This window comes from Corvus hawaiiensis, chromosome 14 (genome assembly GCF_020740725.1).
Source record: "Corvus hawaiiensis isolate bCorHaw1 chromosome 14, bCorHaw1.pri.cur, whole genome shotgun sequence".
Lineage (NCBI taxonomy): Eukaryota > Metazoa > Chordata > Aves > Passeriformes > Corvidae > Corvus > Corvus hawaiiensis.
Genome location: NC_063226.1, coordinates 11,020,604 through 11,043,306, shown reverse-complemented (window position 1 = coordinate 11,043,306; position 22,703 = coordinate 11,020,604). Strand labels below are relative to the sequence as shown.

The window sequence follows — 22,703 nt, the reverse complement described above, 5'->3', positions numbered from 1 at the left end:
TGCCAGTGACAGAAATAACTCAGTGTTCAAACTTCATTTAATATTCCTTTGGACTTGTTCCTCTTCCCTTTTAGGAGTTCTCCTTTACCACTAGTTGTGGTAAGCAGCCTTTGTGTACAAATAAAACATTGAGAACTTTCAATACCCTCCTCTCTGCAGCCATGTGAAATGTGCATATGTATCACAAGAACAAGCCCTGAATTTTTCCACTTTGCCAAGACAAAGTACAGAATTTGGAGGGACTCCAAGCCTCCTGAGCAAGGCACTGAAGAACTTTCCAAGCAAGGCAGTGCAAGTAATCAGCTTTTATGCAGCCTTAACTTTCTGAAATGTTAAGGGTCCACTTCAACAATTACTCCCTTACATGGAACTGAGAAATGAGGTCAATATATCAACTGTGAAACAGGTATTGAAAAGAAAACCTGCAATGTTGTGTAACTTAAGAACACACAGGTCTGTCCTTCCTTCCTGTTTTGCACTAAGCCACAAAACTCTCCTTTTTTTCTGATTGTTCTTTGCATATATGTATGGTCAGGCTACAGTCTCATTTTTTGACTGAATTTTGACTGCTTTATTATATAGTTTTCTGTACAGCCCATAGTAATAACTGTGATGATCATATTGATTCAGTTTTTAACACGGCCTTCCCCTGTGAACACATTTCCTGATGTAAAATACAAGTGAACATTTAAACCAAGACATGATGTGTCAGTTCTTATTTCACTCAGCACCATGATAGCATAGCTGTCTAAGTAAACAGGTATGAACAACTGGAGTAATTTCTTAAAAAATACTCATGATCTTCTAGCTTAATACACTGCAATATTTTTTTTCCCTTTTTAGCTTGTTTATAAAATAATAATTTACCAAATTAAGAGAGGCTTGTCTTCAAAAAGATTCTGACACCCCCAAGCCCCACCATCATCTTCCTTGTGCCTCCCAAACAGCGGACACTTACTCTTCCTGTGCAGGAACTCTGCAACGAGGGCTGCTACGTGAACATAACACATGGCTGCCTGCAAAGCACAAAGGAAAATTATTAAAATGTCATCTGTAAATCTGTCCTGTTGCGCACCACGTTTTTAATCGCACAAATTACCTCTGAGAAGTCCCCGTTCTTCACGTGTATCTTGGCCATGCTGTCCAGCCACGTTTTACGGAGCTCTGGGGTACTTGCGTAGGATTTGGCTAAACTGTACTGGAGATCTACCAACATTTCTGGGTCCTTTTCATGTTCTTTCATTTGAGCAGTAGCCATGAGCACTGTGCGGATTCTCTTTGTCAAATCTTTGACTTCAGAAGGAAAAGCGGTTGCCTGACACAAAACGAATTAGAAGCTAATACAGAAAATACAGGCTTTGCCAAGGAATGACCCTTTCAGCCAACACTCCACTTACCTGAAAACACAGAACACGGTAGATAAGGCTAATTAACTCTTCCTTACTGAACTCACACTGCACACGGTATACAGTGTTTCATCTGCATTTACGGGCATTTCAGTCATGACATGCACAAGGCCAATCTCTCCAGGTCATGCCCAGGATGCCAGGCTGGCTGTTCCTGTGCCACTTTGGCATCCTGAGGAGCTAGTGTGAGAGCAACACAGAAGTGCTCCATGCATGCAAGTATCTCTGGATGAGACCACAAACCATAGCTCCAGTATTTTTTCATGTCATTCAACATCTGGCTTGTTAGGCTCTGATGTGGTCTCTCTTCAATTCCTAAAGCACTGAAGGCATTTGTAGAGCTTCCCACCACAGGAATGTAGTAGAGCAACACACGCTCTGATCTGATCCCCTGCTCAGAACAAGGCCATCACTGAGTTAGAGCAAGGCTTGTCCAGCCAAATTTTATAATCTCCTACAACAGAAAATCCACCTCCTTTCTAGGCCCTGCCCCAGGGCTGCACAGTGTTCTTAGGAAATAATTTTTTCTTAAGCAAAATCGGAATTGCCCTTGCTGCAACTTGCATACACTGCCTCTTGTCCTGCACTCCACACCTCTGAAAAGAGCCTATGACTCTATGAACTGCCTGCTGTGGAAAGCTGCAAGTAGGTTCCCCCTCAGCTTTCTCCCCTCTGTGATGAGCCTGGTTTAGGTTCCCTCTTCTCAGACACCTGTTTCCCAGCTGCTGCTGTGGCTGTGCATGGCACTCTTTGCAGCGTGTTGAAATCTCTCTTGTACTCTTGCACTTACACAAACACATAAACTCAATATAATGATCATCTCATGATGTAAATTACAAGTATGGCTCAGTGAAACCCTTACCAACATCTGTGGCCAGAAAAGAACTGAGGTTTTTGCCAGGTATATCCTACCTATAAATTTGTTATATCACAATTAAACACCTAATGGAAGTTCCCATTACGCCTTTAGGTCATAGGATAACCATGGAACCATAAAAACACTGCCCATTTCCCCTATTCTGCCTTGGCAACTACTCTCTGTGAAATGGAGCAAGCTGCAATTGCTCAATGGGTTGGGTACAAACCACTAATTCCAGCACAAAGATAGGCAATTATTTTCCAAAGAAATATAACCATTAATCTCCACATAAGAGCACTTTCTTAACATTACTGACACTCAGTTAATTAAAACTAAATCCTGCTAATTATTACCTTCAGGCAACAGAAATACCAGAACCTCCCTTGTCATTTCTCTCAAAGCTGGGAGTTTCTGGAAAGCTCTTTGGACAACCTTGCAAGCAGAACACTGCAAAGCACAACCTGAGCTGCTGGGCTCCCTCCTCTTGGCGTGAGGCGTCACATTTGGAGCATGACCTGCCTGAGCAGGTGGTCTTCTTGCTGTTGGCATAACATTTGTTTATGAACAAATGCAGCCCACTACGAACCCACGAATCACAGTTCCAATTATTAGCCCAACCCTCAAACACAGTTTCCTGGAGTCTGCCCCCAGCCTTGCATAAATGGCTGATTGCACATAATGGGATGTGACGTCTCCAACTCACCTTCATAGGCCTGTCACTGTTTGCAAAGTTGTTAATGATGAGCAAGGAGTCCTGAAATCTGGTCCCACCGCTGAGGGCCACATCTGCAATTAACTGGCTCACTGCAATTATTATCTGTTGGGACAAGGTAGAGGCTTTATTTAAACAAGCCCTAATAAAAGGGTTTTATTAAGGTCACAGTTAATAAAATGCTCACAGGAAAACATCACGTCTTTCCCACCATGTAAGCAGTGGTTGGTGTTGTGGCTTTGCTCTCACGTCTCCCAAGGACAAACACTCCCCAGAGGACCAAACTGCTTTGCTGAACAGAACCAACAATCCAACTATTATAATATGAATCCCTGTTTGGACATTAGCTACCTTCTTCTGGGATTCATTACAACCCAGAGGGTATTCATCTGTCCCACTAGGTATCTATCTGCATTTGCTTCAAAAACTACCAATGCCAGAAAAGCTGTTCCAAGGAAATCCCTTCTCCTGCCTCAAGGGCAGCTGTCCTTTCTACCCCATCCCAGCCAGCCTCTGGCACAGAGATGTGTCTGGTGTCTGATACTCTAAAAACTCAACAGCTTGGAGTACTTGATGGCAATTATTTTACCTAAAGGTGCCTGGACCAGTCACTGGAAATAGGAGTTAGGCACAGCCTGCAAAGCAGGTAGATTTTTGTCCATATGGCAGTGGCAGAATCCTCTGCAGGTATGAGGGCACAGAGCTCTATTGCTGTATCTGTTCATTAAATCTGAGGTGTCCTGCTCTCTGGCTTTTTTTCAGCCACTGACCTGAAGATGAGTTCTCAGAAATGTTCTCCTTTTGGTGAACTCAAAATTATTTCTCATCAGGAGGTACAGAAGAGCAGAGGCTTCATTCCTTGTGGAGGACACCTTGGAAGTGCAACACTTCAGGATCTCATAGCAGAGGGCAGCACACATGTTCACCCTTCCCTTGAAAAACGCTGAGGGAAACTTCACAAGAGACATGCAAATATTAGAAAATACACCACTAAATGGCATGCACAGGGTTCAGATGGGCAGGCGCACAGGGCAACAAACTGAGCTCCAGCCTGGACAGCCTCAGCAAAACTTCTGCCAGAATTCTGAGCCTGAAAGTATTTATAGGAATGAATTTGGGGCCTATTTTTAACCACATTTCCTAGAGCAATGTGAACTTTGCTGTCATGCTTCTTGCGGATGTGATTGCACGTGTCCATCTAACCCCTTCCTTGATAACATCTGGATTTATTGCCATATTCTCACCAAACTGGACTGACAGAATTATGTTCTTACAAAAGCCATAATCACCAGCAGTAGGACAGAGAGGAGAGGTCCCACAGACATTCCCACCATAAGCTGCTATCTGGAACATGAGAAAATCCATCGGAGCCCAACCAGGTATATCCTACCTATAAATTTGTTAGATCACAATTAAACACCTAATGGAAGTTCCCATTACGCCTTTAGGTCATAGGATAACCATGGAACCATAAAAACACTGCCCATTTCCCCTATTCTGCTTGGCAGCTACTCTGTGTGAAATTGGAGCAAGCTGCAATTGCTCAATGGGTTGGTTCCAACCAGGAATCCAGTCTCAATGGGAAACATGACCTGCAATCCTCACACATCTACTTCTACATGATCCCTCAAAAACATCTAAAATCATGCCTGCATGCCCTCAGAAATGCAAACAAGAGACTGGCTTGTCCCTCAGACCCTAAAATTCAGTGACCTGCCCTGCCTCCCCAGACAGAGCCACCCAGGGAGCAGCAGGACGAAGCCAAACCATAGTGCAAGCTCCCTCGGTCACAGCAGGGCTCAGGGACCTGCAGCAGGGAGAAGGGGAACACCAGCACCCTGGTGGCCTGTCTGTCTCCCCACCAAATGCTTGAGCACGGCTGTCAGGGCAAGCTCTGCCCTGCCTGGAAAGGAACACCTGCAGCAGAGCCCTGCCTCAGTGGGCAGCAGCCTCCTGGGGATGCCAGGGTGTGTCCATCTGGCTGCGGTCACAAGAGGTGACCGGCGGGAAGGTGACTCAACACTGGGCTTCCTTCCACCCCGGCCACAGCAGGCTGAGCACAGGGAAGCAGAACAAGGAAGGGCTTTGTGCTGGCACGCAGCCGCTTCCACAGCCACCACAGGGCTGTGCTGGGAGGGGAGATGTCAACACCTTCCAAGGGAGTGGAGGCTGTTTGGGCATTGCACAGCAGCATGCTGCTCCTTCTGCTGCAGCTGGCGACCAGGCCCAAAAAATTTCCTCACACAAAGAGGCAACAGAGGCAACTATGGTTTTACCTGTTCAGAGGAAAGATGTGTTCAGTTCGTTTGAAACCCCATGGTCCTCATGGGGCATGGTCCATTAGCCACTTTTATCTGCCCCACTACCTTCTGCCCATGGGATATGACAGTAAATAGTGTCAGTCAGAGGCTGAAGCTGTTATTGTGGCCCTCTACTCCTTGCATTAAGTATATATGTTCCAGGAAAACTTGTAGGTACTGCCGTGGCCGCCACCATGGTGTGTTGGCAACAGGGTCTTAAAACAGGGATCTAGGACCTGGGGCTAGCAAGATGTTGGGATTGCACCAAGAAATCAGAATTAAGACACAAAATACTTTGTGTTCACTGCCTTTGGCCAAAAAATATCCTCAAAAAAACAAAATGGGAGAAAGAAAGAGGCGAACAAACATCATCATAACACAGGGCCACGAAGATCTTGTGTGCACTTGGAAAAGGAGCTTCCAAGGAACTGGTATCCACTGCAATGCAGTCCTTCCCCGGGGGCAAGATAGGGTCATGGTCAGCACTGGGCTTAGCCCAGAGCAGGCACAGCTGTGTGACTGGGGATGCACAGACACCACAGAGCTGGCTGGCACCTGCTCTCAGCAGGGACACAGCCTGCTTGCAGAGGCTTTCCAGACATTTCCAACCCACTGCTAGGGACAAAACCCTTGCCTGGGAATCTGCTGCAGGAGGAGCCCTGTGCACTCCCCTCCACACCATATCAGCTCTGGAGGAAAACCTGTGCCCTTTTCACAGGGAACCCGTGTCCCTTTCTGGAGACCAAGCCCAAGCAGATACAATGCGTCCTGGTGCCAGGTTCAGGGATGCAGATCCATGGGTGTATGCCTGCTGGAGAACCAGCCAGGTGCTGCCTGTGGCTCTCCAGCTGGCCGAGAACACACTCTGGGGAGAGCATGAAACAGCCCCTGTGGTGATGACTGTGCACACTGGAGGAGCCCGTTTCTGATCCAGCCTCAGTACAATGGAACAGAGCAGGAGTCAACCCAGCAGCCAGCTCCCAGAAAGGCCACAAAGGGATGTGAGGGCGGGACAGCCAGGGGGACAGGCAGAACACATGTCTGAGCTGGTCTTCAATGCAGACCCCTCCTCTATGCAAGTTTTCCTTTATAACCTTTAATTTAAAGACCATTCCTAAGCATGCATATAGCTATTTATATATGTATTTATCTGTAAGTGATGCTCTGAAAAGACAGATTCAGTTCTTAAGAAAACCTAGAGTGTGAAACAAGAACAATCTAGCTTTTGTTGGTTCTTGTCAGCCAGTAAAACAGAGGCAGCTTTCTTCCCAAATTCCCAGAATGAATGCATGCAATCAAAAACAAAGATGCAAACAATTACAGAAGTTTGTTGTTCTTTGCTTTCTTGTAACATTTTTTTTTAAGTCTTTTGCCTATCAAATAACTGGATTTAATGCAGAAGACAAATTTTGGGATGCAGAATAAATCTCATGAGTTTTTTCCCTCCAGCAACCATTTGCTGTGACCACAAATAAGAGGGGGATTCTTTTCATTGTAATTATAGCTACAGAAGGCCATAAAAATGAGAAATTTTCCATTCTAGCTGTGACAAAGGTATAACTCACTTTTGCTTTTCTCAAAGTTAGGAAGTACAGCAGAGCTAGTATTTGAAAATAAACTTGCAGGAAAACATGTCATCCTTGACTTGTCATAAAATGCAGTGACCACCTGCCTTGGCCACCACTGCCACTTTACGCCTTAAAAGAACCCGTGAGAGGACTTAAAAGGAAGTTTGGGACTCATGTGGTTATAGAGGTGGCAAAGAAAACACTTCCACCTTATAGATACCATCTGCTGGGCTCATATCTTGCTTTTACAGAAGCCATAACTGTCCTGTCATAGGGGAAATGTGAGAAAGCTGAAATCAGTCATTTGTATCTTTAAAGACCCAGGATGTGGAATTCAGCATGGATTTAGGGTGGCATAAATCCAAGAAAACAATCCCACTGCCCACCCTTGCAGCAGCCAAGCATGCAGCCTCCCTGCTGTCATTGGTGCTTTGGAAAGCAAGTGTGGAACCCCTGAAGGGCTCCAGGCTTTGAAGGCTGACAGTGAGATCAAATTGAGCAGGTGTGCAGGTTTGACTTCACATTAAAACAAAAAAAAAAAAAAACCCACAGAAAATATGCCAGGAAGGCAAGGAACGTCTGTTATTTGCTATAGGCACAAAAGAAATGTTCTGGCTAACCAAACTTTTGTCTAGCAAGGGGAAGAGTGGGGTGTGTGCAAATCTGCAGCAGGATGGATCTCAAGGCTAAGCAGATCACAGGCAAGCAGAAAATTTAAAAGAAAGGTAGAGCCATAAACATGCACTGAACCCTGCAGAAAAACGGAGTGATTCCTGCCCCTGCCAGTTGCCAATACAGCAGGCTTTAAGAAGCCCCATGGAAAAAAGACCTTGTAGGAGACCATGCTGACTGGAGCAGATAGGAAGCCAGCAAGACCTCTGCATTTCTGCTTCTCATGTGTTTGCTTAGCACAAGCCAAAATCCAGCCCTAGACTTATACCAACTCTTAGCTTTGCTGTGGGGTTATAGCAAAATATGCAAAGCACAGACTTTTTCCACCTTTGCGAAACAGTTTAGCAGTCTCTTCTTTTAATCAGACTTTGCTCAGCAGCCAGTGCAAAAGCTCCTTTGGAAGTTACTCTTTGCTGCTTACCACTCAGATACTGTGCCCTGCCTGGCTGCAATCTGCCACATGGATTTTCCTCATTAATGAAGTGTTGCACTCAAGGGATTTGGATGTTTTAATTAATTTTGTATTTATGATAACTGTGCAGCTTGGGAGGAATGGTGTTTGCATATACATCAGGTCTTGAAAATGTCCTTATAAGCAGTGGCAGGTTTTGACAAGCACAAAGGGCAATGTCAGCAATAGCATCAATCACTGGTCTTTTGTGGTCAGCTATGGCTTTGTTACTGCTTGAGCTTGGGGCATTCAACAGCCTCACTATCTGCCAGGGCTCAGATAGAAAAAGGTTCAGCAAGAGCTATCATTTCTCACAGGCAGTGGGTGAGGTGTTGCTTGTCATATTGGTGCCTCTGCCATACTTACAAGCTCTCCCACACCCTTGTCATGTATTACATACCTTGCTAATGAAAGCTCTCAGAGAGGCAAACACGTGCTTAAGGGCTGCTTCTGACTGCCCACTTTTGAGAAAAGCCAGATGAATATCAAAAACCTTCTTCATAAGTGGATTGTGACCATCATTGCTTAAAAGCTGGGTCTGGAAAGCAACAGAAGAATTTACTTTGCGAAAATGTTGCACCTGAAGCTGGAAATGACAGAGATAATTTTGCATAATTAATCACATTAATTCTTAAGCCAGATAAGCAACAAGGCCTTCAATAAAAATATAACCAATAAAATGTTATTAAAATAATAAAACAATCACTACAAATTTAAAGTAGTTAGCAGAGGCTATTTTTGTACCAGAAAAAAACCCTAAAATATTTTATCACTTTTGCATCACTAATTCCAAAACCTAAGTCAAGAATCTGTAAAACTTTCACTGGTTATCTAGTTATTTTAAATAAAACATGCTGTTACCAATGTAATTATCACACTTGTTTTTTTCCATTTCTTTCTATTTATCTTGAAAATTGTTTTGTTTGCAGCCCAAAAGAGAGGGGGAAGGAGAAAAAAACCCCACCCATCTTTTCACTGGGTAGATTAACAGCTGTCATTGGTCATTTCACTTCCCTTGTTTCCTGCAGAGTTTTGCCAGTTTGCACCTTGTGGAGATTATGGTAAAAAGGAATTACTTGGGGGTTATTGATACAGTTTGGTGTCAGACCAGGTGGGCTGTGCCTGCTGTCATCCTCACAGGATTGTGCAGGAAGTTGGGACATGACACAAGAATGTGGATATCCTGTATTGACAGGAAATCAAGAGCCCGCATCCCACTGCCAGTCCTTGGGCTGGCTCAGATTTTGACACCTTGTACAGACCTTGTGGTAAGTTTAGGATCCAGACTTTTACACTGAGCTCATTTCCTGTGGCAGGGGAACAGCATCAGCCCTGCTGCTGCAGCACAGGACCCACCTGTGTGTGGTAGCACCATGTGACCATAAAAGCGAAGCAGAAGCCCACTAAAGCAGAAGGGAATCCATTCTATCCTGTGGTTTGAAAATCACATTGTTTTGTGGTTCAGTAATATTCCAAAAAAGCAGCTGAGAAAGTCAAGCAAGCTTTAAGTGTTGCATTGAAATCCTTTTGCTGTTACCAAACTTCTAAGGAGTAATTTAACGTCTGCACCAGGATGGCTTTTTGGCTCTGCAACAGAAGCAGAGGCTATGATGACATTTCTCTTCGTCTCCATCTAAAGAGGAAATCTTCATCGTGCTTGCTCTGAAATCCAGAGCTGTTCTTGTGAAACTATGCAAGACACATTGCTACAGGCAGGATTCCTCTGACTACACTTCAGGAAGAACATTTATGGAACAGTATTTCACTGCCATCCAAGGGTTCTCTTTACCACAGAGGCTTTGGTTTTTGTAGATGGCAGTAACTGCCAAAAGCATGAATCCCAGTATGGAAGAGAAGACTTCTACTAGTGGTTCTGGTCCTGTCTGCACTGGTAACCACAGCTGGAGTACCTCAGCCTCAGAGATATTAATGTACAGTGATTCAAAGAAATCTGGGGATCACTTCTAGGTAATTTAGGGTACGAAACAGTGACTGTTCTAAAAATGTTGGACATTCATTTCCCTTTCCTCTAGTCCCTCCTTTCTACACTATGTACATTTCCTCTTATTCTTTTTTTGTAATACCTACAAAAAGTCATGGTATAACATCCATGTGATTTTCTCCGGCCTCGCAGTTTTGAAGAAATGGCAAGATTGCTTAAGGGTATAATTACTCTGAGACCCCATGAAACACTCAGTATTTTGGAAAATAAACAAGCTGCAAATTATTTGCTTTTGTAAAGCCTTCCATATTCTTCTGCTCTAGGAGAATGGATCACCAAAATCCACACACATATAAAAACACAGCACACTTTTCTACGTTTTTGTTTTCAGTGCTGACCTTGAAACTCTGAGTGAAAAAAGAGATGGTATCCAGGACTGTCAGGCAGACTTCGGTGGCAATATTGCCCTCCAGTAATGCCTGGTGCACAATATCTGCTTCTGAGGTGCCTGCATCTGTGGACAGAGAGAAAATCAGGAGGAAACAAGTGTTCAACACTCCAGCTCCCAAAAAATCCAAGTGCTGATATAGATAAGGTTTTCCCCTTGCACTTCACTGCATTTGGGAGATGATACAAAAATAGCAAGATGCCAACTCCATTCAGAGAAGCTGCCTCAGCCTGATGCCACACCAGAAAAACAGTATCAGTATTGCCCCTTAATATCACTGTCTTTAAAGCCAGACATAGCATGAGGTGTCCAAACTGTCTCCAGAAAGGGGAAATGACAAAGTGCTTCAATGGGACAAAATACACCCACACGGAGAGGATTAGAGCAGATCCCAGCACAAGTCTCTGTATAGTGCAGTGCTCCTGCTTGCCCTGCTCTCTACCAAACCAAGGTGTTACCTGCACACACACTCAGCCAAGGAGCTGAGCCAAGACAGGCAAGAGCAGAAAGCCACACAAGTCCTAAGTCCCAGGGGTGATTTTTAAGGGGCTGTCTTAAAAGCTGCCCTCACCCACCTAGGAATGTTGCCGGGAGGACTGGTGACCACTGCAATTCTGTAGAATTTGAGTAACCTGAAGCAACCAGCAGCAAGTGGAAAACGGCTACATGCAGTTTTCATCAGGCTGACGCATGCCCTGGGCCTTCTGGCTCTGCTGTACGTACTGTGGTTCAGGGTGAAGGAAGTCTCCAAGCTGCCCAGATGCTGGAGCCGCACCCCGGCTCTGCTGCGGAGCGCTGGCATCGTCTGGGATTTCCTATCGGCTGCTGTGTGCTTGGATAACCAGGCATCATGCACCCTGCAGGGGGGAGCAAAGATAGGGTTTGGGCTAGCAGCAGCAGCCACACCACTACGGGATTATACAAGGCACCAGGATGGAGACCTCTTCTCTACAACACACCAATCTGGTTTATCCGGGACAATCCCAGTGGGACTGACCAGACCATGCTGATTGTGCCTGCTCCAGAAGGCCCTAGGGCTAATACAAGAGCAGGGATGCTGCTCTGGAAGCAGGGATGCAGCCAGGACTCTTGTCTCACCTGCAACTGGCTGGGGGGGACACTGCCAACCTGCGCTCGCCTGGGCCTGGGGCTCTCATGCAGGAGCTGGAGGGGAGGGAAGGGGCAGGGTGCTGAGCTGAGGGGCCCCTGCTCACGGCACGGTGCTGAGCAGAGCCCAGATCTGCTGCAGTTTGCCTGGTGTGGGTGTGCATGAGCCCTTCCTGCCTCAGACGGGGCAGGGAGCACAGGGACGGTGCCCACACCCCGGCACCAGATGGAAGGATGCAGTACCTGGCAATATTTCTCTTCCCGACATATCTGAAGTGAAATAAACACACCCTAGGAAGAAAATGAAATATGTATCTGTTACAGATCCTGCAGATCAGGAACAATCCAGAACATTTAAAACCTACCCTGTTCTTGCCTGCAGACACAACTTCTCTGTGCACAAGGGTTTGGGTCTGTATTTACAAGTCACTTGACCTCATACCCGTGGTTTCAAAATTCTGTGGCACATTCCTGTCTTCTCACCCATCTGTTCCCCCAAATTTGCTGCAAATTGGAGAATATGACAGTGACAGGCAAAGCTGAGCCCACAGTGGGACACACCCCAGGAGGAGCACAGGGCACTGCCACTGCACCGTGCTTCCTCAATATACACTTGCTTCTCCTCAGAGGGAGGAAGAGAATTTCATTACAACCTGGCCAGACATCCCTAGTGCTGCACAGGACAGCGCGTGCACTGTGGTCTCCTCCTTAGCCATTCTGACCACACAAAGGTGCAGTGTTTGAATAGCAGCCTCATGATACTCACTCCAGAAGCACGAGGACATTGATCAGCTCCTGGGGGGAGAATTTGTTCCAGTAAGCTAAAAGAGTATCTGAAAGAAAATGAAGAACAGTGCACTGAGATTTAAAAAAACTCAAAGGGGGGACCTTTACAGACCAAAACTGATGGTCCCTTGTCTTTCTGGCTGCCCCCAGTGAGCAGCAGGCACCAACCTTCAGAGATCATCTTCACAATGTACAGGTAGCACATCAGAAGTGTCCGGATCTCAAACTGGTCTAGCCGGCTGCAGTGTGACACGCTGCTCCTCATGGAGCTTCTGCGGATCTGTTGGGACACAGGTGTGACATGGAGGGCCATGGCCCTGGGTTCCTGCGCTGTGCAACAGAGGCTGTGCAGCATGGGCACAGCAAACCCAGCACATACCAGGTGTACTGGCATCCCTCCTGCCCCCCACAGCACCACGCCTTGGAAACAGTTCATCCAGTGATGAGCAGCCTGGAAATCCTGGGCACATCACCGAACACTTCTCTGCTCAGAGAGAAAATGTCTGAGCAGTGAATGACAGGTTATCCAGCAAAATACACAGCAGTCTGCTTTCATTTTCCCTGCTCTCTGTGGCATGTAAGCTCCTGGACATTTTTAAAGCCAGTTCTTGTAAAAACAAAGTTCACTGGCTGTCACCATTTAAAGCAAGAATCTGACTTTCTGTTAAAAACATACACTCCAAACCAAAATGTCAGTTATTAAAAAAGGAGGACATTTCAGCCTAAGAACTTTTTCCTCCCCTTGATTTTTGGAAGTGTTTCGATTTTCCTCCCACTTAGCAACTCAGGCAAAATAAATGAAATCCTGCTGATAAGTCAATTTCTATGGGAAAGGCTTGGGCATTGTGTGGTGGGAAGCATGACTTCTAAAGTTATATCAATTTTCTTCTGCATTCTCTGTGCTTGCCTGAGCTGTATCCTTCGATAAATGGATACGATTAAGCCCTAGGCTTCTCCTAAAGCTTTGCCTCACATGTTTGGAGAGGGATCCACATATCTTGTTTATTCTGGGATAAGCTGTGGATGTGAGTCATAATAAAGCAGAAATAAACAATCATTTTAGAGTTGGAGACATGGTGCTATGGCCAGAGATTTGCTATTGACCATGCCAAACTACCAAGTAAGCACACAACTCACTCCATGGGAACAGGGCAATGAGCAAAGTGTCTGTCTCTGCAGAGCACTGTTGAAGCTGTGCTCCTCCATGTGGCATTACTTTTACATGGTTTTGTGGATATTGCATTCCCTAACAGAAAGATTGCTTTCAACAACTCTGAAAAACATTCAAGAGCATTCAAGAGGAGGATGTCTGGCCATGGGGGAAGAGCTGAGCTGGAAGCAACACCATTTCCTGCAAACCCCATCAGCAGCACTGGAGCACATGGCTCAGGGGTTTGCTGGATAGTCAAGTGTTTGGTTGTACTCGGTCCTGTAGCTCTGTGATTTATGGAGGAGAGCTTGCAAGGCCCCACCTCTTCTAAGCATGTCAGGACACAGCCATGAGACCAGATAATCTTTGCCTTGCTTGTTGCAAGGGCCAAAGTTTTTGAAGAATGCATCAATGACTCACACCAACCCAAGACAACTGGAAATTGCCTTGAGGAAAACCAGGGACCGGTTTGCACAAATACCTGACTTCCATGTGTGCAATATGCCAAGAAGAAGAGTACACCCTGTCTGAATAGCAGGCTAAGAGGTCTTTCTGGCATGACCATAGTCACCTTCTGCAAGTTTGGGCCTGTGGTTATTTGCCTGGGTTGATTTTCCTGCGAACACTTTACCTTAAGTCAGTGGTGACTGGCAATCTCACACCATGGTGCTTTGCTTCTCAGATATTTGGAAACCAATTCCCAGCACCAGGCACTGGGGTCTAGCCAGGCTCAGACCCGCCCACACACAGGGAGCACATCTGAGTATGGATAAATGCACCATAGGAGCAGAGATTTTCCACACAGATTTTGCCTTTTATCTTCAACAAGTAATTTGTCAACAGTTCTATTTTTGGCTCAGGGATGTTTGAAGAGGGAAAGCATACCAGACCCGTGACTCTGACCTTTGTTAAACATCAATCTGCTTCTTTCCAGGATATCTATAAGCTGTCTTTGGAGACTGTTACCACAGGGAACTCCTTTTCCCTCCCCCTTATTTGATGCAGCCTGCAGGCTGAGCACTGCTCTTCCCAACCCCTGGTACGTTACATTTTCACACTGATCCAGGGAACTGGTTGCTCCTTCCAAGTTCAGGGATCCTTTTGAATCCTCTCGCTTTATTGCATGGCCATTTGGAAGGGCTGCTCCGCAGGCTGAAAAAACACCAGACCCCACAATTAAGCCCTTTGCACTTGTCAGCACAGCACAGACAGCACATAGGGGCTTGCCAAAGCCCCATGTTAAAAAGCTGGGAAAGGAAAAATCTGGAAAGGACAGTTAGGGTGACACCACATCTGGAGAAAACCATGCAGAGTCTCTGAGGTCTTTTAGGAAATGACTGTTTCAGGTTTTGGGTAATGGGTTTTGAGTGTTTCAGGCTGGTAATAGCTATGTTAAAAATAAATGGGAAATTTATAATTTAGAAAAATCAATTTACCTGGATCTTTGTCTGCAATCAGGCTGGATCTGCTTGAGGGGGATGGAAAACTGCATATGAATTCATCCCTGGATGCCTGTAAAGCAATATAAGGTTTTGTAACCAATAAAAGATAACACCTATTCTCTTACAGAAGGAAACAATGCAATACAAAATGACAAATTAGAGCAGGTTTTAAAAACAAAACCAATGAAAACAGGAATTTCCTTACTTCTATAATAAGGAGACAAAGGACTTGGGGAAGAGTACAAAGAATAGCAGAACATATTAAAGTAAGTCACAGCAATGTTTTCCTTTATGTTTTTCATCAAGTTGAAATTTTGTATTGTTTTTCTCAAATGTACTATTTGTTATTCTTTTGCCCCAGCAAGGAGGAAAGTCTAGTCTGCAAGGCTAAGACCACTTGGTAGCCACACACAGAACTCTCGGGAAGACAGGCATCTCCCCAGAACAGTTGGAGTCCAAGGCTGCATCCTGCTCAAGCTCATTGCATTTGGAGGGACTTACTTCCCCTCACAGCACTGCACACACTGTCAAAAAACATGTTAGACATGGAGGCATCCCAGCTTTACTCACAGGGCTGGAGACAGGGCAGGAGGTCAGTGCCTCGTGGCCGGCCACACGCTGCAGGTTCTCCAGGAGCACCCCGAACAGCGGCAGGTACAGCTGGGCAATTTTTGCCTGCTGGTTCTGAAAGCAGGCACAGAGAAAAATCTCACTAGGAGCCCAGGTTTCCAATGGAGTGAACAAAGGGGAGCTCTTGAGCCAAAACATATATACATATATATCTGTATTTACGCACTATATGGTCTTTGAGAACGTGAGCTGGTTTGGCTTCTCACCTCCACTTCTAGAGCTGCCAGAGAGGTATCACCGTTCTAGCAACAAGCTTGGGGCACTCAGGGGTTTTGGAGGCTAAATAACATTTCCAGTCCTACAGGATGTGTGACAAGCTAAGTCCTGGATTTCCTAACTCTTCAACTGGCACTTGACTCACATAGTTTGATTTTTAAGTGCAACACCCAGGAGTAATATAACAGAAACATTTGCCCATGCCTGGTGTTGGCTAGTGCTTCCAGTCAGAAGTTCTCCATAGCAAATGCTTCTAGTGAAAACAGAAAGAAGTACGGATTAAGTGATACAGATCAAAAACGGTTGGGTTGACATTTTTTAAATGGAGGACTCTTTTACATCCAATTCTTTTTTGTTAAACATATACTATTCTGGATTTGGCTGAAAGGTTAAAAAAAAAAGAAATTTAAGGCTTGCAAATTGGGTGGACCTTTTAAATAATAAACAAATCCAATTTTCTCTTCTGATTCAGTATGACAAAAGATAAAAGAAATCTTGAAAACACTGATGGGTTGTTTTATGGAGCTGGGGTTTCCTTGGCTGGAGCAAGGCTGTGCCAACACATGCTCAGCCTGTCCTGCCCGTGATGTAATTTTTTTACTTTGGAATCTCTGGACACCACCTGAGCATCCTGCCCTGGCTCCAGGCAGTTTCCTGGTCACACTGCCTGGAGCACAACACATATACAAATATCCTGTGGGACAACAGTAAGACAGGTAGAGTTTCTGAGGAGTCAGGGATATGCTGCACACTGAGGGAGTAAACAGCTCCTGAGTTAGTCATGGATCCTCACTGCAGAGACAAACAAGCCCACATCCAGCTGAGGCCTTCAAACAGGCAGAGAAGGGAGGGAAGAGGAGCTGGCTCTAGGCCCGTGAGAGCCCCAGGTACATTTGGGGCACTCCTCCCACCCCTCATGCCAGGAAGCTATCCATGCTCCCAGACAACATTCAAGAATGCAGCACACTAGGAGCAATGTGGGGACCAAAACTAAAAAGAGGCATCTTTACAGGCTACAGCAAGGACAGGTGTGGAAGGTATCTTTTCAGCTTTATACCAGCTAGCGCTTGTATTTCAATGCCTTAGAAAGCCTCGAGCAGCCTTGAGAGGTAGCACGGGCGATCTAGCACTTTAGTAGCTCTAAAATCGGTACCTGTATCAGCTGCAGAGCAAATACCATCAGCAGAAGCAAAGAGGGAGAAATATAGCTCCCTGCTCGCTCAATTCCCTGCAGTTAGAAGCTTTCAAATGAGACAGACAACCAGAGATGTTCACAGGAAAGTAGCTGAGCTGAGAGAGAGGGCGGAGCCTCCCCTCGACCATCTTTATTAGGAGAAGGGGAAAGGGGAGGACTGGGGGCGGACCCGGGGTGACCGGCCAATCAGACACTGCTGAAGAGTCTGAGTTATATTTGGCTTTGCCCGCGCTTGGAACAAAGGAGCTCGGAGCACATGGGCAGGAGCACGTCTCTTTGGGAGGGGGAGGGGAAGCTCAGAACAGGCAGCAACAGACAGGTAATATCTGCACAGATAGCTGGGTACTTTGGAGGGCATATGGGTCAGCAGGGAGCAGCACCAGGATAAAACAAACCCATTTCCAGCCTCTTTCAGCATCATCACATGCTGAGCCTCTGGCCAAAGAAAACTGAGATCCACCCAGAGGAAACCCAGCACCTCACGAGAATCGAGATCCTCTCCTCTGAGTTGCTAATTAATAAAACATGCAGCTGACTTGCAACAGAGATCAGTTCTGTTTCCTGATTATAGCATATTAATACAGGATATGAATTTAAACCCAAGACCAGAACATCACTGATGTCCTAATTTTGTTGAACAACTCTTGGCTAATGACTTTCTCAAGTTCCTTAATGGCTTAGAGCTTAATTACCTAAATATTCAGCATGAGTAAGAGGGCTACAATTGTTTCCTAGATGGTTTCTGAGCTATTACTGTTATTCCATAACTATCAGTTATTTAAAACAGTTCTCTGAAAAGCAATTAGAATACCCTTTGCGCACCATGAAATATCTAAAACTCTGGTATGTGGTTTTATTCATAAAATTCAACATTATGTTAAAAAGCCAACAAAACAGGCCTGACCTTGTGCTGGTATCTGTTGTCAAAGGCATGCTTGATCAAGAGATTTTTTAAGACCGAGATAGCAGTATATCTGATATCATAATTGTCCTGCAAGGCAACAGAGGCTTCTCTAAGAAGCATCCCCACGAGGAAGTGATGCCTGCAATACTCATCAGTTAAACTGTACTCAAGATTTATATCTGAAAGAAACAACAAGACAATGGTTAGGGGAAATGTTCCAAGAGTCTATTCAGAGCAAGACATAACAGCCACTTAAGCCACAAAGTCCTTGAGCAGTGTTCACCACTCTCTCCTACAGTGCACTGATCTTTGAATAAAGCTGAACTGACCATACAGTTTTCTCCACCAGTGAACTAAGTCATATCAAAGAACTTGTCTTCCAGTTCAGGCTGCTCATTAATTTCAGCCCTCACTGTTTTAGCAACACCACAAGGAAGGATTTCTGCAATGTGATGCTCCGCAAAGCTTCTCTCTCCAACAAGTAATTTGTAAGTCAGAGATGGCTGAAATGGGGAAAGACAGCACGACTTACTGCCTGGGGATGCTTTGCTCTTGACTGGGGGCTGTCCTGTAAATCCCCAAACCACCCAGGCAGTGGAGATACCAACCTCCACCAAGCAGCTGTGAGGGTGGGAATGGGCAGGAGAAATGGTGGGTTTAACTGGCCACCCAGCCCTAGCAGTGCTGCTCTGCAGCTCATTCCACATCCTCCATGAATCTGTGTTCCTCCTCTCCAGGTCAGAGAGCAGAGCAAAAGCATATAGTGCTGCTGGGATGAGGGATGCAAATGCGGACATGGTGCCAAGTGACCAGTGCTGCATCCCAGTCTGCACAGCTGGGCAGCTGCATGGACCGGGGAGCCAGGGTAGGGCTCCAGGCAGCTACTTGCCAGAAGCAGATATTGAACACAGCTCCTCAGAAGCTGCGCTGACTTCCAAGAGAAAGCCAGCTCAGTACGTCATCACCTTGCTTAACTTAACTTGTACCCTGCATCTCACACAGATTCAGGCAGATGCTGTGATCAAAGCAGAGGCTGCTACCAGGAAAAGGCACCACTTCCACTGAGGTGCCTGAACAGAGCAGCAGTGAAGTGACAGATACACTGACTATGGTGCAGGGTGCATGTGCACTGGGGCTGCTATGAATGGCCTTGTCTCTGCCATTTGTCTCTGCCATCTCTCACCATTATCTCTGCCAGGCCATTTACCAAATTAGAACCACCACAGGGATAACCCCCAAGCTCTGTGTTCTTCCCCCAAAAGATACAAATGCCATGTGCTCAGCTCAGGCTTTGTTTTTTCAAAACCCCACAGGTATGAAAGTTCTTCTGTGGTAAAGCAGGGTGAATACAGCTTTGAAAATCCCAGCCAAAGGGTTCCAACAGTTCTGTGGCTGTAAAAGATTTTTTTAATTCATTGAATCATAAGTAGCATTTACTGGATTGTGAAACTCTGATTCAGAGGAAAGAAAAAGAAATCTGGAACATTACCTAGCTTTCATTGTTAGTCATGTTAGCAAATGCCTAATTGTCACACATCATGGTTATTACATTAAGTGGATGCAAGCTAATCGATTGGAAAGTGCATACATAATTTGACATTAGAGGATTTGATCATTCCAGTTGGACCTACCTACTGAAGTGAACCGTTCCACAGCAAATTAAAAAAGTTCTAATTATGTGTAAAAAGAAAACGGACAAATAAAAAGACAGCAAAAATAAACAGGAACAAGTAATGCTCCAAATCTTGGAAAAACAGGACAGTATGTCATGTTTTAATATTATTTGTGAGGCCTTTTCTTAACTCCCAACTTCTGTCAATCCCTTGGATTTTTTTCCCATCACAACATTGCAAAACTAATTGTGTGCTGCTGGCCGTGAGGCCAAGCTTGGGGCTTGCTCTGGCTGATGTCCCCATGTGAGGCATCAGGGACAGACCAACAACCAGCCCTGCATTACCTGGGAGATTTCAGAGTCACTGTTCCAAGATGCAACACTCCAACTCAACAGGATAGGGTTGCAGAGCTGCCCATCTGCCAGCCTGCCCATCTGCACTGGCTGAAGCTGCAGAAACTCTCTCTATCCACCTCCCTGGGGGCTATTCCTTCTTTTCCTAGAAACAGAGCAGTAGGGGTTGGGCCATCCCCTCTCTGTATCCAAATAAGTTGATGAAGAGGTCAGACACACCAGCAGGGTCTCTCCTGAGCCCACTGTCCCCTGTAACCACAGGTCTGTCCATAAAGCCAGACAAGTTTGCAGTGAAGGTGCATCCCCACATGGCTCTACCATGGCAGGCAGGGCTCAGGCACCACTGCAAAGGCACTTCTGCTACCTGAGCGTGGGCTGCTTACTGCCATGAGCTGTATGTGAACCTCAGCTGGTAGGTCCAGTCACAATAAAACGCAGCAGAAAAGATGAGCTGCCCTTACAGCTTTTCGATTTAACCATCGCAAATGCAAAGGTGAAAGTTAACCAAGAAAGAGCATCCTTATGTTACCATGCCACTAACAAGCATCAGGGAGGCACTGTGTACATGTTTTTCTTGACTGTTTCTAGCAATACTCTTTGTTAAACAATGCCAGGCAAGTAGCCAAACTGATGTAAGAGATTAGCAGTTGGTCCAGAAAGCTCTGAGGCGTTAGATATATACCAAAATAAGGGATATTTCATTTACTACTGCTTCTGCCACCTGTATGTGTGTGTGGAACCACTTTGGGACTTCACCCTGACACACAACCAAACATCCCCTTTACTCCAGCAGAATAAATCATACAATCATAAATCCACAGGGCTTTTACATGGGCGAATCCCAAACCTCACTCTCCTCTCCAGTACTTACACTGACCAGGCTATTGGCATCCCAATCTGGCAATCTTTACTGCATTTACATAGCATAGATGAGACATTAGGACCCAGAGAGAATGAGACTGTCTGTAGCACTCCTGGGGGCCAGTGATGGTTGCACTGCCATCAGTGGCAGAGCTCCAGCCACCCACACCTGCACACAGCCTCAGCTCAGCCCCTTTTAAGCCCCATCCACCCCGTGCCAAGCAGCTTCAGGACCCAAGAGGACACGGTGTGACAGTGAAAGCAGTGTGGATGTGTGGTGGTGCCACAGTACAAATACCCTTGGTATGCACCAAGGACTGGCACAGGCTCAAGTTCTGCTGACTGCCTTCAGGTTTGAGAACAAGCATGAACACATTGTGCACTACTGTGCCCTTGTTCAACATGAAAGCAGAAGGCAACCTAGATCCCCTTCTCGTGGCCACAAGGAGAGCTGGAAGCAGGGCAGTGAGTTCATTCTGTTCTCCTGCATCTCCATTCCCTACAGGACCCACCAATGAGACAGACACTTTTCAGGGGAGACTGACACTCCTGAGATCAAAGGATTACATTGCACAATTTGTGTATTTACTGAAACACAGGCAGTGTCTTCCAGATATTGTTAGTCCCATGAAAACTTAAAATATAGGAAATACTGAAAAGACTGACTGCATACCATTCTGGAACAAAACGATGTAAACCTGACAGAAAAGCATCTTGTCCTGAGGTTAATGTCCTAACCAGGACATACATTTCCTTGACACCAAACCAAAGTTCATCTAGTCAGAAGCCATCAAGACTAATAAATTATAGCTCTTTAGCCAGTCTCTTAAGAAAGAACATACCTTGAACTCTTTGCAGCTTGGGTTTGGAAAATGTCATTGGTAAGTTCAGAGGAATGTAGTGCTCATGATTGCAAACAGTTTGAAGAAATTCAAACTTGTATTCAACCAGCAGCTGAGATAAAAAAAGACAAACACAAACTATGTTTTTAGTTTGACCCATTTTCTTCCACTTCAATGTACTTGTTGCACAAGGATTGAAGAATCTAATAAATAGCACAGATGGTGAAAACTCACTATTAATTGGCAAATTCTTGTGTTGTTCTCCGTAAGTGTCAGCGCATACGGGTGTCACTTGGGACTGCTTTGTCTTTTTCATCCAGTCTATTAACCACTCTTTCCTTTAATTCTGACTCTTTATATTACTTTAAAGAACATCTGGGTACAGGTTTTTGGCCCAGACAAAGAGGTCCAAAAGACTCTGCAGGAACAGTCTAAAAGGCCTCCAAGAATTGTACAAAATAATCACTACCAAGCTTTGACTAATGTAGATATGTAGAGTTGCAAACCACTTTTCAAGAAAACTACTGCTTACCTTAGGGTCTTTTGGGCTGAATCCAGAAATGTAATCATTTATCAAGTTAAAAACAAATCCTCTGTCCATAAAAGTCAAACAACGCTGGAGAGAAAATAGAAACATGTGACCAACCACTAAAAGTAAAAGCAATCATCCTAAATCTTCCCCATACTGCTGTCCTGCCAGCAGACAGATTTCATCCTCTGGGTTGCTGCTGACTTTCCAAAACATACATGATCCTGTTTCTCTGAATTTATTTGGATGACCTTACTTAAGTCTCCAGTGGACAACAGAAATATTTAAAATGAGAATACACATATTTCAGGTTCCAAACAGTTGCTAGGTATGCCTGAAAACCCTCAGTAACATACAGAGTTACTGTCTCTTTGGAAAGAGACAGTAGGAAAAAAACCCCCAGAGTTTTCACAACTGCAAAAAACAAAGACAAGATAAAGTAAAACCACATTTGCTTGCTTGCTCCATATTTCTCATTGTCTATCTTTATTTTTTTTTTCCCCCCTGATAAAATCCTGAGAGAAGGAAAGAAACTGCTGACCTTCAGGAAGTTAGCCAAGCTAAAGTTGACATTCCTGGACTCTTCAGGGATCTCATTATAGCGGATGGTCACATGAGGAATGATGGCAAGCAGCAGTGAGTGCAGGGCATGCTGGTAGGACTCAGGGAACCTCTGGCCTCTGGGCAGCTGAAACCAAGAGCACATCCCAGCTCAGT

The 22,703-nt window shown here is 45.3% G+C and overlaps 1 protein-coding gene across 5 annotated transcripts in view; it reads right to left on the bottom strand.

Annotated features, from left to right (window-relative positions):
• The window catches only part of DOCK11 (dedicator of cytokinesis 11), an 80,944-nt gene that overhangs the window by 15,978 nt on the left and 42,263 nt on the right, over positions 1-22,703 (bottom strand). For 2 of the 5 annotated variants that reach the window (XM_048318569.1, XM_048318570.1), the window contains exons 28-45: positions 22,528-22,674; positions 21,990-22,073; positions 21,458-21,569; positions 17,789-17,967; positions 15,414-15,527; positions 14,838-14,913; positions 14,450-14,553; positions 12,420-12,531; positions 12,232-12,298; positions 11,709-11,756; positions 11,457-11,522; positions 11,082-11,215; positions 10,309-10,424; positions 8,369-8,506; positions 3,748-3,930; positions 2,969-3,082; positions 1,100-1,315; positions 959-1,016 (exon numbers count right to left, since the gene is read on the bottom strand). In XM_048318569.1, coding sequence (XP_048174526.1) covers positions 959-1,016; positions 1,100-1,315; positions 2,969-3,082; positions 3,748-3,930; positions 8,369-8,506; positions 10,309-10,424; positions 11,082-11,215; positions 11,457-11,522; positions 11,709-11,756; positions 12,232-12,298; positions 12,420-12,531; positions 14,450-14,553; positions 14,838-14,913; positions 15,414-15,527; positions 17,789-17,967; positions 21,458-21,569; positions 21,990-22,073; positions 22,528-22,674 — 2,068 coding nt within the window. Of the gene's footprint in view, positions 1-958; positions 1,017-1,099; positions 1,316-1,404; positions 2,805-2,968; positions 3,083-3,747; positions 3,931-8,368; positions 8,507-10,308; positions 10,425-11,081; positions 11,216-11,456; positions 11,523-11,708; positions 11,757-12,231; positions 12,299-12,419; positions 12,532-14,449; positions 14,554-14,837; positions 14,914-15,413; positions 15,528-17,788; positions 17,968-21,457; positions 21,570-21,989; positions 22,074-22,527; positions 22,675-22,703 lie in introns of those variants that run through there. The other 3 variants (XM_048318572.1, XM_048318571.1, XM_048318573.1) reach the window with 3 other exon arrangements.